The sequence below is a fragment of the Odocoileus virginianus genome, chromosome 12, assembly GCF_023699985.2.
Source record: "Odocoileus virginianus isolate 20LAN1187 ecotype Illinois chromosome 12, Ovbor_1.2, whole genome shotgun sequence".
In the NCBI taxonomy this organism is placed as follows: domain Eukaryota; kingdom Metazoa; phylum Chordata; class Mammalia; order Artiodactyla; family Cervidae; genus Odocoileus; species Odocoileus virginianus.
In genome coordinates, this window is record NC_069685.1 from 27,890,430 (window position 1) to 27,906,044 (window position 15,615).

General features: G+C 36.1%; 1 protein-coding gene across 4 annotated transcripts in view; it reads left to right on the top strand.

Moving 5' to 3' along the window:
- MFSD8 (major facilitator superfamily domain containing 8) overlaps window positions 1-12,255 on the top strand; it is a 37,244-nt gene extending 24,989 nt beyond the window's left edge. For all 4 annotated transcript variants that reach the window (XM_070474862.1, XM_070474864.1, XM_070474863.1 and 1 more), the window contains 4 exons: window positions 3,715-3,849; window positions 7,577-7,680; window positions 7,769-8,016; window positions 10,795-12,255. In XM_070474862.1, the coding sequence (XP_070330963.1) occupies window positions 3,715-3,849; window positions 7,577-7,680; window positions 7,769-8,016; window positions 10,795-11,001 (694 nt within the window). In that variant the 3' untranslated portion in view covers window positions 11,002-12,255. The remainder of the gene's footprint in view (window positions 1-3,714; window positions 3,850-7,576; window positions 7,681-7,768; window positions 8,017-10,794) is intronic.
- Window positions 12,256-15,615: the final 3,360 nt, after the last annotated feature.

Below are 15,615 nucleotides of genomic sequence, written 5' to 3' on the forward strand. Positions count from 1 at the left end.
CTATTCTTCCTTTCCTTTGAGTTTTATGATAAATATAGTTATAGAACTGTATTAATTTACTTTAAGCTATATAGCTCCCGACTTATGTATATTGGATTCAGTCTAGAAATTTTAACTCTATTTCAGCCCTAATCCTGAAAAAAGCTAGTATATCTGCCTTGTGTAGGCTTTATTGACCTTCACAAGTTATCATATGGCTTTATTTTTAAAATACTTTTTCATTATATTATTAAAATAATACATTCTTGTTAAAAATATTACAAACACTGCAACTGTATTTCCATATCCACTACTTTCCCTGGAGGTAGCCACTGCTAATACATCAGTGTATGTTTTATTTCCCTAATAATTTTTTCTATAGACCTGTAAGTATTGAGGTTTGTGTGTATGTGTGTGTCTGTTAAGCCAACATAGAATATGTGATAGTATCATTTGACAGCTTGGTATATTCATTTACCAATATATTATAACATTTTTATGCTGGTATATTTTATGCCAGATATACCTGAGTTTTAAAAAATTATTGAGATATATGAAAGTTTTACCTCATCTCATTTTGTGGGCATTTATTTTATTATGGTAAATATTGTTGTTCAGTCACTCAGTCATCTCTCTGAGGCTCCACGGACTATAGCACGCCAGGCTTCCCTGTCCTTCACTATCTCTCGGAGTTTGCTGAAACTCATGTCCATTGAATCGATGATGCCATCCAACCATCTCTTACTGTTTCTCTCTTCTCCTGCCTTCAATCTTTACCAGCATCAGGGTCTTTTCCAGTGAGTTGGCTTTTCACATCAGGTGGCCAATGTATTAGAGCTTCAGCTTCAACATCAGTTCTTCCAATGCATATTCCAGGTTGATTTCCTTTAGGATTGACTGGTTTGATCTGCTTGCTCTCCAAGGGACTCTCAAGAGTCTTCTCCAGTACCACAGTTTGAAAGCATCAATAAAACTTATTTTAACTTCTTTTTTTCAATTTTAAGGATATAATTTATTCTCTTGTATATTTCTTTCCCATCAATCCATGTTGAGCCATGTTAATGGTGGTGGTTGTTTGGTCACTTGGTTATGTCCAGCTCTCTTGCGGCCTCATGGACTGTAGTCCTCCAGGCTCCTCTGTCCTTGGAATTTCCCAGGTATGAACACTGAAGTGGGCTGCTGTTTCCTTCTCTGGGGGATTTTCCCAACCCAGGATTGAACAGGCTGATTCTTTACCACTGAGCCACCAGGGAAGCCGCATGTTACTGGACATGTATTAAACTTTTAGTCTGTTATGATTCTTAGAACTTTTCTGCTATATTTTTTTTAATTGAGATCAAATTTGTATATAATAATGTACTTGTTGTTTAAGGTATACCATTTTACTGTTTTTTTGGCTGCAATGGGTCTTTGATCTTGTGCGGGCTTTCTCTAGGTACAGTGAGCAAGAGCCACTCCCTGGTTGTGGTGTGTAGGCTTCTCGTTGTGGTGACTTCTCTTGTTGTGGAGCACAGGCTCTAAGGTGCCGGCCCTTCAGTAGATATGGTGACAGGCTTAGTTGCCACACAGCATGTGGAATCTTTCTGGACCAGGGCAATCAAACCCAAACCCTGCATTGGCAGGTGAATTCTTTACCACCAGGCATGTCCCTGTTTTAAGTATTTTTAATTGTACAATTCAGTGACATTGAATACATTCACAGTGTTGTGCAACCATCACCACCACCCACCCCCGGAACCTTTTTATCATCCCAAACAGAAGCATGACTACACCCATTAATCAGTAAGTCCCCATTCCTTCTCACCCAGCCCCTGGTTACCTCTATTCTACTTTCTTTCTCTATGAATTTTCCTATTCTAGATATCATGCAGTCTTTATCGTTTTGTCTTGCATGTTTCACTTGGTATGATGTTTTCAAGGTCCTTCCATGTTATGGCATGTTTCAGAATTTTATACTTTTAATAACAATAATATTCCATTCTGTGTGTATACCAGTTTTGTTTATTCATTCATCTGTCATTGGAAACTTGGGTCATTTCCCCCTTTTGCCTATTGTAGAGAATGCCACTATGAACATTAGTATATAAATATCTGAGTCCCTGCTTTCAATTCTTTTGGGTATATATTCAGAAGTGGAAAAACTGGATAATATGATAATTCTGTGTTTAGCTTATTGAAAAACCATTGAACTGTTTTCTAAAGCAGCTCATCTGATTTTAAAATAAAAAATGATGATGTTAAAAAAAAGAAGGTGATGTTCTGGGACTTTACTGGTGGTCCAGTGATTAAGATGCCATTCTTCCAATGCAGAGGATGCTGGTTCAAACCCTGGTCAGGGAACTAAAATCCCATATACCATGTGGCCAAAAAAAGTGATTTTTTTCTGAGATTTTTTTTTTCACTTATTTATTCATATCATGCCTTACGGAAATTTCTCTTTTTCAAACTTTTCTTTCTTTGATGTTTTTTGCCTGGTTAAATATTGCTGTAAAAATCACTAAGGCAAATGGAAAGGCTCTAAATCTGCCCCAAACTGGTAATGCCTGGAGTTCTAGAGCAGAGTAAATAACAGGTTCACCGAGAGGCCATGACACCAGCAGATGCCCCTTCCTAATGGAGCGGATGGGCTAAGGAACCTGCTGATAGTCATTACCTCCCTCTGGAGCAGTGGCCACCCACCTTGGCTGCACATTGGAATCACCTGGGATGCCTAAATAACCACCAGTGCCTGGGTCCTACCCGCCCCACCAAGACTCTTACTTGGGTATAGTCTAATAGTGGAGATATTCTTTCCAAGAGTCCCTGGCATTCTGATAAGAAGCCAGGTTGAGAGCCACTGCATTAGGAGACTGGATTGTTCTATTTAAGTCCTATGTCATGTATCAGCCTAAGGGATAAGCTATGGGACCTCAACTTTCCTTTGACTCTATTTAGTCATAGCCCTTTACATACCTCCATATCTTTGTTAGAAAAAAATATGTCGCATTTGTGGCAGTTTTGGTAGAGCTGAAATATGGATGGTGGCTATTATCAAGACACGTCTACCTTGTCAGATGTTTGCAGAAACTTTCACTCTTGTTCTCAAATAAACTTTCTTTTTTTGGGAAAAAAAATAATTTTTTTTTAAAGAATGACTATCTTAAATATTTAAAAATTCTTTTTGTAGCCAATTAACAGAAGGAGATAGAAAGTCAGAAAAGAAGATTGTCAAGGAAGGAGACGGAAAGTCATATAAAGGAAGAGTAGCCTTAGATGTAGGGAGAATAATATGTGCATTCAAAGTTAAATATAAAAGAGACTGAGGAAGAGAAAAAGCAATCCCATAAGTTTCTGATAACTTAATCATAGTAATATTATTTCATTAAAAACAGACCAATTTAAACCAAAATGCAACCATGACTTCTTATATTGGAATGGTAGGTATTTTGGTTTGTTTTCTTTTCCTGTTTTTCAGACTTTTTGCAGTGTGGATATGTTATTTATATAATTATAATAACTATTAAAAAATAAAAAATGCAAACAGCCAAACTTAGTAGCCTGTGTTACTGTGATATTATGTTACAATAAAATGTCCTTAAAATGTGTTAAAATTTTTGTTTATGTAGATCTGATGTCATTGACAAAAGGGATACAAATTCGTAAATGTGTTGGTATCTAATAAAGCTTACTATTTCAACTTTAACAATGACTAAGGTTTAAATAAAATGAGAATGATTTATTTTTTGTTTCTGTTAGCATTGTAACGCCATTAACAATGGATATGTATGCCTGGACCAGAGAACAAGCTGTATTATATGGTGGAATAATACTTGCTGCTCTTGGAGTTGAGGCAGTTATTATTTTCATGGGGATAAAATTACTTTCCAAAAAGTAAGTTATGTGTCTTTGTTTTTATTTCACACCTGTTTTTTTTTTTTAATAAAACATGAAACAGAGCTAATGATGTAAGTGAATATATCAGTAAAATGTCAATCTTTTTTCTTACTATTGTATGAGTTTGAGTCCTTGAACGTTTGCAAACATTTAAAATTTATTAAAGGAGCATATTTCTATACCATGTAGAATATTCTTTGGTAAAGTGAATAATTGTCTTCTAATGTATCTTTTGTATATGATATTTTATTTAAAGTATTTCTGTGAGTATATTTCATAAAATATTGTTCTTCTATGTGGTAATATATGTTATACAACAAGAAAAAATGGTTAAGTCTGGAAAATTATGGTTAAAATCATCAAACTCCTTTACTCTAAAACTTCTAAATCTTCAGTTTATATACTATATCATCATGACAAATAAAGAATGTAGCATTTCTTAAAGTTAATTGCAACTTTGATCATAGAACACTTTTAGTTTTTTTATTTTTAAAGTTTATTTTTAATTGGAGGATAATTGTGTTACAATGTTGTGTTGGTTTCTGCCATATATCAACAGGAAAGAGGCACAGGTTTATATATGTCTCCTCCCTCTTGCACCTCGCTCGCAACTCCCACCCCATCCCACCCCTCTAGGTTGTCACAGAGCACCAGGTTGAGCTCCCTGTGTTATATAGCAACTTCCCATTAGCTATCTATTTTATATATAGTAATGTATATGTTTCCCTGCTGCTCTCTCAATTTGCTGCCCCACCCTCTCCTTCCCCCACTACGTCCATAAGTCTGTTCTCTATGGATTATAGAACACTTTTTAAAAGACTCATTTTATAAAAGTAGACTGTAAGGAAATGCTTGTATAAAATTTAGTTCATTCATATAGTCTGTGGTGGCATGTTAGTTGATGAATTCAGTTTTCACAATTTAATTATTCCTGAATACTTTAACAATATAACTTTAATGAAGTTCTAAGATCATTTGACAAATACTGAATCAGTGCATAGGGTTGGGTGCTATGGGGAATACTATGAAGATTCCTGTCTTTATAGAGCCAAGTAAAGAGGCCAAATTATACAATGGAAGTGAGAAATATATTTAAGGGACTAGATCTGATAGAATGGTGACTGCAGCCATGAAATTAAAAGACACTTACTCCTTGGAAGAAAAGTTATGACCAACCTAGACAGCTTATTAAAAAGCAGAGATATTACTTTGCCGACAAAGATCCGTCTAGTCAAGGCTATAGTTTTTCCAGTAGTCATGTGTGGATGTGAGAGTTGGTCTATAAAGAAAGCTGAGAGGAGAAGAATTGATGCTTTTGACTGTGATGTTTGAGACGACTCTTGAGAGTCCCTTGGACTGAAAGGAAATCCAACCAGTCCATCCTAAAGGAGATCAGTCCTGAGTGTTCATTGGAAGGACTAATGTTGAAGCTGAAACTCCAATACTTTGGCCACCTGATGTGAAGAGCTAACTCATTTGAAAAGACCCTGGTGCTGGGAAAGATTGAGGGCAGGAGGAGAAGGGGACGACAGAGGTTGAGATAATTGGATGGCATCACTGACTCAGTGCACATGAGTCTGAGTAAACTCTGGGAGTTGGTGAAGGACAGGGAGGCCTGGCATGCTGCAGTTGATGGGGTCACAAAGAGTCGGACATGACTGAGTGACTGAACTGAACTGAACTGAAAGAGGCCAATATACAGATATAGACATAGACATCGATTCATATTCAGTTAAATAATAGTAGATGCATTATATCTTGCTACAAAGATAGAGTGTCCTGCTGATATTCTTACGGGTTATCCAATTTCATACCTTCCAAGAGCTTGTATTCTATGGAAAGTCAGTAAACACAAGTATGAAATCAGGTCATAATAAGTAGTATAAAGAATAGAGCACAGGAAGAGAATGAAAAGTGGCATGGGCAGTGTTTTGATTGGCTCCTCAAGGAAAGCAGCTCAGTCTGAACTTACATTCAGGTTGAGACTTCAGTGAAGTCAGAGAACAGCCATTTCAGTGGCCTGGAACTCTTGCCTCAGAAGACTGACCTTCATGTGATTAAGGAACAAGCAAGAAGGCCATTTTGGCTAGAGCAGAATGAGAGAAATGGCACATGAGAGGAGATCAGGTTGGAGAGATATGAAGCCTTGTAGGTATTCTGAAGGTGATGAGAAGTGTTGAGTTTGTTTTATTTCAGGAACCTTTGGACTTGTTTGTGTATTTCACATTTTATTATGGAAAATTTCTAGCATATGCAAAGGTGTAGAAAGAATCATGTCCTGAATGTCTAACATCTATTACCCAACTTCAACAGTTATAACCTTGGATAATCTTGATTCATCTATACCTCTACCTACTGCACACTCCCTATCCTCCACACCTGGATTATTTTGAAGCTGATGTTAGACATCACTTCATGTGTTCCATAAATATTTCAGTATGTATCTCTAAAAGTTGATGATGGAAACATTATCACATCTAAAAAAATTAACAGTGATTTCTAAATATCATCAAGTATCCAGCACGTATTCAGATTTTCTCCACTATTTTAATTTTTTTTTAAATTTTTTTGTTTTATATTATTTTACAGCTTACTCACTTGACTCAGGCCCTTCTGTTTCTTAAATCTCTTTTAAATCACAAGCTCCTTTTCCACCTCTTCCATCTCTCTCCATCTCTCTTTTGCTCCCTTGCAAATTGAAGCAACCAGGATGTTTGCCCTATAATTTCTCCACATTTTGGATCTGGCTTAATATTTCCCTATGGTTTCTTTGTTTTTCTAATATTTTCCTGTGTTTATTTCTCAAAATTTGATGAGATTTGAGTTCAGTTTTTTGGCAATAATGTTTTATAGGTCACCACCACTGTATGTATATAAACTGAGCAACTAACAGACACACACACCACTATATATGCTCACATCAGAAGAAATGTAAAGTTTTATCTCTTTTTATGACATAAGTGGCCATTGACCATTCCCTCAATCCTTTAATTTATTAATAGATCATTGGAAAATGCTGATATTTTAATTCTCTCATTCCTTTATTTATTTGCTAGGATACTTTCTATGAAGAGAACCTTTCCATCACCAACTATTTGGTTATCCTCAGGTATAGCTTTTAGAGGAGAGACAGAAATTCTTTCCTTTCATTAACTGATTTTTAAAATAATGAGTGGATTACCTAACATCCTCTAAATTACCAAGAATATTTTATTTGCATATAGTATATATTTATAGATTATAACATTCTCATGTGTTTCAAGTCATTGTCACTACTCTTCTTTTTGGTATTCATGTCATGTTTTTGGCCAGCTTCCTCAAATTGGCTCTGAGCCCTTTTTTTTGGCTGCACTGCACAGCATGTGGGATCTTAGTTCCCCAGCCAGGGTTCAATCCTGTGCCCCTGCGGTAGAAAGGCAGAGCTCTAACCATTGGACTGCCAGGGAATTCCTCTATCACTGATAATTTATATTCTTTCTGGTATGGTAAGATGTCAAGGTTCATCTTAATACTTCTTTTGTCCCAGACCTGAAATCATTGAGTTTTCAGAGGAGTCCTAGTTCCTCTTAGTGGAAAATTGTAGTTTGTATTTGTTTTAATTAATATATCACTTAAAGTTTAAAGATATTAGTTGTTTATAGTTTTAAAAATGTAAAGGTAGTGGAACTATATATTTTAATACACTGTTTCATTTTTAAATTACAGAGTTTCTGTTCTTTAACAGGATTGGCGAGCGTGCTCTTCTACTGGGAGGACTCATCATTATATGGGTTGGCTTCTTTGTCTTGTTACCTTGGGGAAATCAGTTTCCCAAAATACAGTGGAAAGGTATAGCCATTCATAATTCTATAATGTTAGCACCTGTTATTCATCTAAAATTAACAAGTAATATACTGTACTAATTTTGTTTTCATAGATTTACATAATAACTCAATCCCTAATACCACATTTGGAGAAGTAATTATTACTCTTTGGAAGTCTCCAAGAGAAGATCACAGTGAAGAACCAACTGGTTGCCCTGTTGAACAAGCATGGTGCCTGTATACCCCCATGATCCATCTGGCCCAGTTCCTCATATCAGCTGTGCTAGTTGGCATAGGCTATCCATCCTGCAGTGTTATGTCCTACACATTATATTCGAAAATTCTGGGACCAAACCCTCAGGTGAGTCCGTTATTCTGACGTTGGCAGTTGTGTGAGGTATATGTATACTTGCAAACACTCACATTTTTTTTTTCCCAACCATTCTTCATTTTTACACAAGCTGGTTTAGGGGATTTTTATCGTACTCGGCATTTTAAACTTAAAATCCCACCGCTTTCATAAAGTACTTACAAGATTGTAAGCTGAAATTTAACAGAAAGTACTTTAAGTTAGAACTAAGGATGTTTTGAACTCAGATTATGAGCTCTAAGTTATTTTCATAGAAAAAATTACCTGAAGCATACTTTTCAGAAACTCATTGTTAAACTAGGCAACAGTTCAGTTCAGTTCAGTTGCTCAGTCGTGTCTGACTCTCTGCGACCCCATGAATCGCAGCACGCCAGGCCTCCCTGTCCACCACCAACTCCCGGAGTCCACCCAAACCCATGTCCATCGAGTCGGTGATGCTTTCCAACTATCTCATCCTCTGTCGTCCCCTTCTCCTCCTGCCCCCCAATCCTTCCCAGCATCAGGGTCTTTTCCAACGAGTCAACTCTTCACATGAGGTGGCCAAAGTATTGGAGTTTCAGCGTCAGCATCAGTGCTTCCAGTGAACACCCAGGACTGATCTCCTTTAGGATGGACTGGTTGGATTTCCTTTCAGTCCAAGGGACTCTCAAGAGTCCTCTCCAACACCACAGTTCAAAAGCATCAGTTCTTCGGTGCTCAGCTTTCTTCATAATCCAACTCTCACATCCATATATGACTACTGGAAAAACCATAACCTTGACTAGACGGACCTATGTTGGCAAAGTAATGTCTCTGCTTTTTAATATGCTATCTAGGTTGGTCATAACTTTCCTTCCAATGAGTAAGTATCTTTTAATTTCATGGCTGCAGTCACTATCTGCAGTGATTTTGGAGCCCAAAAAATAAAGTCTGATCCTGTTTTCACAAGGCAACAGTTAGCCAACCAAGATTGATAGCCAAATTTGGATCTAGAGTTAATTTCACGTGGTCCTAGGGACAGTTATTAAGAGATGAAAACACAATAGTCTGAAAAGTATGCCGCAGTTTTGTTATTTAGCATTTGTTCTTATAAGAATTTCCATATTCATTATTTAAAAATTAGATTCTAAATATAGAAGCAAAATGGAGAAAAGTATCAGCGACAAGTACTACAAACAGTTTTGTGAAATATACTTCCACTTGGAGTCTTTATCCATGTGTGTGTGCCTAACACAAAAATAGGACTATATCTTTGATACTATTTTGTAATCTCTTTTTTAAAATTATGCTGTAAATATTCTCCCATGACATTTAATTTTAGGGAATTATTTTTTAATGGAGACATATTCCATCTTATGTATGTACCATCGTTTACTCATTTTCCTATTATTGTACATTTAGGTTATTTCAGATTTTACTTCTGACTTTTTAGTGCACGCATGCTTAAGTCGCTTCAGTCATGTCCAACTGTGATTGTGTAGCCTGTCAGTCCCCTCTGTCCATAGGATTCTCCATGGAGGAATACTGGAGTGGGTTGTCAAGTCCTCCTCCAGGGGATTTTTCTGCTTCAGGGACTGAACTTGCAGCTCTTAATGTCTCCTGCATAGGCAGGCAGGTTCTTTACCACAAGCACCACCTGGGAAGCAGTTATTTAAATGGCAACAAAATGAAAACAGTATCTTCCTCTTTAAAAAAAAGTAAACTGATAGTTTTACATTTTCAAGGTAGAAATTAGTGTTTTTCTTTAAATAAAGCAAAGATAAAAAAAAGTTCATTATCACTGTTTTTAAGCGATAATAATAAACATTTTATTAATTTCTGGATTTTTTTAATCTATAAAGTTATATTTTCACATTTTCAAAATCAGGAATAAATGCATATTAGTTACAAAAGCAATACATGATAGTTGTAAGAAAAGTCAAATAATTTGAAATGTATATAGCAGAAAAGGAAGGATCTCCTTAGCCCATCATACTATAGTTAACCATTTCATAGTTTACTTCATTTGTATTCATGACTTTTTTTATGCCTTTTCAAATATATCCACCCTCATGCCTTTTAAATAATATGAATTATATCTCAAGTATATAAACTTTTTTCTACTTTTTGGATTTTTTTCCCTTTAATATACCATGACTTTCTGTGTCAATGCGAATAGATGTTATTCTCATTATAAAATCTTATTCTGTATATGGATGGCCTTATTCTTTTAAGCAACTGCTTAGCATTCCATTTATTAAATGTGCCATAAATTATTAATCCACATTTGACAGGTTATTTACAATTGGGGGATATTTAAAATAATGCTGCACTGTACATTCTTGTGTAGATTGAATGGGCTATAGTTTTGGACATTGTAGTTGGAGCAGTGACATTGTGGTGATGTGGAAATGAATACATCGGAGTCAGTCAGACAGGGCTTCAAATCTCTTGTATAAGTTACTTGAATTTTCTGAGCTTTAGCTTCCTTGTTTGCTAATTGGGGATAATACCAATCATAGAAATTTGTGAACATTGGAAATAATATATATAAAGCACCTAATGTAGTGTCTGGAAAATAGCAAGTACAAAACACAAAACTTAAAAGGTTACCTTAAAAGGTAAGTTTATAAATCATTTCAGTAGACAGTGTTTTTTCTTTTATATTACTTTTATTTTTCCTAAATAGTGTATCAAATAAGTTTATCATTCATTATTTGTGGTATTTAGAGAGAGGCACTTTGTATTTAATTTAAAAACAACAAGAGAAAAGGACTACACCTGAGTATGAGTGTCCTTCTTCCTCCACAGGGTGTGTACATGGGGTGGTTAACAGCGTCTGGAAGTGCAGCACGGATCCTTGGACCTGTGTTCATCAGCCAAGTGTACACTGCCTGGGGTCCACGGTGGGCTTTCAGCCTAGTGTGTGGGATGGTGGTGCTTACCATCACACTCCTGGGTGTGGTTTACAGAAGACTCATTGCTTTTTCTGTAAGGCATGGAAGGATTCAAGAGTAACCCAGCTAAGACTGTGTGGAAAGTACTTGTGTGGAACTTTCTCTTTTTTAAGACTCTTCTTGACAACTGCTATGAGTCAGTTTCCTAAAGTCAGGTTGTAGGTAATAGTATATGTTGAAAAACAAGAACATATATTGAATAAAATAGGGAATTCTATGTCTAATTGTGACTAGCAAAATATGAAAATTCTGGATCATAGTTTTCCTTATCTCAAAAAAAGAAACTGTTTCCATAAGACCTTTTTTGGGGGATGGCATGAAGTCATGAATGAATAGACAGTGCTCTATAAATGTGAAGTTATACCCTTAAGTCAAACTGCAGAAGTGTCATTAAAATAATGAGAGAAGATCTATGCAGTGAAATAAGGAGAGTTCTGTATGAATTACCTGTGATAGAATGAAATCATAGAAATTATTTACCTAAATAGAGGGATTTTTATTGAAAGGTATCTCCTTTTTATTTACTAAAATATACATTTTCTGTTATTATCAAATTTTCCTTATAAAATAAAATCATGACTTAAATTTTCCACCTACCATGCCTGTCATCCTGCCCTAGCTTCTGTGAGTCATGATTTTTAATAGTATACTTTGCATATTTTAGTTTTGGATCTTACTAAGTAACCCCTAAGTTAATGGATGTGTATGAATAATGCTCATATTTGAGCAATAAAGAAGATCAGTAGATCAAAATGGATTTCACTACCTGTAGTAGGAATAACTACTTTTTTCTCTCAAGGCCTAATAAATGATTCATTTTAGAAACATAAGCCAGATAATGTGTTTATTTATATATATATGTATATATATATACTTAACACCAAAATGTTAAAATTATTGGCATTTTCCAACTCCCTTATTCTAGAGAAAAACTATTATTTACATTTCCTCATCTCAGTAGTGGTAGGGAAGACCCAACAGTTTTCAATCTTGTCTGCATAGCTACTCAGAACTGCAGAATTTAAAATTTGGATAGGCCATGGCAGCCCCAATATAGTTAGCTAATGAATATCTGAGGTAAAATGGCTCTAATTAACAGTTTACTGAGTTTACTAGAAGTTGGCTAAATTACTGTATGTACACATTACTACCTCACATAAATTGAATGCTGCTAAAATGGACTAGTACAGAGCTATGTATATGGATAATATGTATTACCCAAAAATGCAAAAATATTTCTAAATACTTTTCCATATGTTTCCTACTGTTATAAAAATTTTCAAAACTGAGAGTAAACATTATAATCTGCACTTTATATTGTTTGCTGTCATTTCTTTGGTGGTGGTGGTGGGGTGGCTTGAATAACAAATTTATCTCTCACAGTTCTGGTCTAGAAATCTAAGATCAAGGTGCTAGCAGGGTTGGTTTCTTCTGAGGCTTTTCTCCTTGGTATGTAGTGCATGCATACTCTTGTCGTGTTGACTCTTTGCAACTCCCATTGATGTAGCTCTCCAGGCTCCTCTGTCCATGGAATTTTCCAGGCAAGAATACTGGAATGGGTTGCCATTTCCTCCTCCAGGGGGATCTTCCTGACTGAGGAATCAAAACCACATGTCCCGTGTCTCCTGCATTGGCAAGTGGATTCTTTACCTCTGAGCTACCTGGGAAGCCATCTTGGTATGTAGAAGGGTTATCTTTTTCCTTTGTCTTTTGTTTTTTATGGCTTTATTAATATAATGGACATATAACATTAAGTTTAAGGTGCACAACATGTTGATTTGATCCTTAAATATTGCAAAATGATTACAGTAGCATTAGCTATCACCTCCATCATGTCACATTAATTACTGTTTCTTTTTTGTGGTGAGAACATTAAAATAAACTCTTAGCAATATTTAAGTATATAGTACAGTGTTACTAACTATAATCACCAGGAAGTTTGTACTCTTAGACCATCTCCCCATTCCCTTCCCTCCCTCGCCCCTGGCAATTATCATTCCACTCTCTGCCTAATAGTTTGGCTCTTTTAGTTTCCACATACAAGTGGTGTGATACGGTATTTGTCCCTCTCTATCTGACATTATTCACTTAGCATAATGCCCTCAGGATCCATCCATGTTGTCACAAATGGCAGAATCTCCTTTCTTATGGCCAAATAATATTCACACACACACACACACTTAACTGAAAACCTCTCTGGTGGCTCAGAGGGTAAGGCATCTGCCTGCAATGCAGTAGACCTGGGTTCCATCCCTGGGTGAAGATCCCCTGGAGAAGGAAATGGCAACCCACTCCAGTACTCTTGCCTGGAAAATTCCATGGATGGATGAGCCTGGTAGGCTACAGTCCATGGGATCACAGAGAGTTGGGCACGACTGATCAACTTCACTGGTTCACTGGTTCCTTATCCATTCATCGGCTGATGGACACCTAGGTTGTCGGTCATCTCATTGCTGTTGTAAATAATGCTGTAGTAACATGAGAAGGCACATATCTCCTGATATCCTGCCTTCATCTTCTTTGGATATATACCTGGTGGAATTGTTGGATCACATGGTAGTTCTAACTTTTTGAGGAATCTCCACTCTTGCACAGTGGCTATACCAGTTTACATTCTCATCAGCAGTACGTGAGTGTTCCCTTTCTCTACACTCTTACAGTTTTTTTTATGTTTTTGATGATAGCCATTTTTAACAGGAAGAGGTGATGTATTTCATTGTGGATTTTAAAAATTATTTAGGCTGCACTTGGTGTTCACTGTGAACAGGCTTTCACTCGTTGTGAGCGGGAGGTACCCTTCACTGTAGCGCGCAGTCTTCAGTGCAGTGGCTTTTCTTGTGGAGCACGGGCTCTAGATGCACAGGCCTCAGTAGTCAGGGCTTGCTGGCTCTAGAGCACTGTGTAGATCTCATTCGGGATCTTGTTTAAGTCAGATGTAAAGTGGCATTGTTGAGGTAAGTGGAGAAGTTTGTGAGGGAGCAAGGTCAGTGGCTGGATTTTAGAGCAAGCAGTGTCAGGTTCCCGGAACCTGTTCCCCTAGCTCCATCAGCGTGGGTGTGGGGTCTGCTGAGCATGGGTGGCAGGGTCTCTTCTGGGACAGCGCATGCATTGTGGTAACAGCCATTGTTCCTAGCTGCAGAGCCTGAATCTCTGTCCCTCCTAGAGGGTCTGAGCTAATATCCTCTAATAAATACTTTCTCTATAGCTTAGATTGTGTTTTAGTTTGTAACCAAAACCCCTGGCTGATATAGGAGGCAAGAGTAGATGTTTGAAGACATGAAGGAAGCTATTGTCTTAGTAAAGATGAGTGATGTTGGTGACTTCAATTAGGGAACTGACAGTGGAATTGGGAATTAAAAGCATGTTGAATGCAGTTTAGAGGTAGAGTTAGCAGGATTAATTGGTGATTAGATTAAAGGTAAAATAAGGTGTTCAGAATGAGTGCCAGGATTTTGAAATGAAAAACTAGTGATGCAGATGCCATTTACTGGAATAATTGCTGAGGAGAAACAGGGAAAGTGTGCAGTTGACCAAATGTTCTGATAGATGACAAAAACATGCCAGATAGATATGCCCATAAACAGATAAAACCAGAATGTATTATAAAATGAGCTGAAATAAATTATGAAGTGAAGGAAAGGCAAAAAATGATAAAATCATATTTTGAAAAACTGAGAAATGGGAACATTTCCCAATGAACTAAGAAAAGATAATAAGGTATGAAAATATTGCTGGCAGAGCTCAGGAAATAAGCTTAAAAAAATAATTTCAGACATGAACAAATTAGAAGGATCACAAGAGTAATAAGATGCCATAGATAATTTTATAATGGAAATTAAAGATGGAACAATAAAATACTAAAGAGATAATGTGCATATGAAAAGGAAATTCAACCTGAAAGAAGGGAGTAAAGGAAAAGAAAAGCAAACAAGTAGAAAACACAGAATAAGCTGGAAAATAAAATTTTTTAAAAAGTCAGAAACACAGCAGAACTATAATGACAGTGAAAATAAATCAGAACTGATAATAAATGTAAACAAAGTAGACCACACCACAGAGCTTATTACATTGGATTGAAAATTTTAGTTATATAGTATACATAAGAGAAATGCCTGAAACATAGACACATTAAGACTGAAAGAGATAATTTTAAAAAATACTTAAATTCAATCAAAGCAAAATATATTTGAGTCTTTAGCTTCAAAATTAAGCTAAGAACTCCCTTATTTCTATTTTTAAGAGGAATTTCGTACATTTAATCATATTTTTATCCCTGAGAATGGTTTATATAATTTTCTTCCCCAAAGTTGGATTGCCAATGTATTAAAATGTTAATTCTAACATTGTCAGATTGCTTTTTCATTTATACTCTAATCAACACCTGAGAACACCCTCATCATGGTAGCAATATGACTTTTTTTTTTTTAACCAATCTCTTTGATAAAAGGAAATTATTTTTGTTTTAGCCTTATATTTCTCCAGATGTGGTGAGTATGTTCTGATTCATTTTATGGATTTTCTCCTTTGTGAATTATCTGTTCATATCTTTTGTCCTTTTTTAAATTGGGTTGTTTTTTTCTTATTAACTGTGCAATTTATGCCACAAATTATTATCTTCTCATTGCTTTAGACAGCAACCTCCAAATCAGTGTTGAATAACTGTGACAATAGGTAT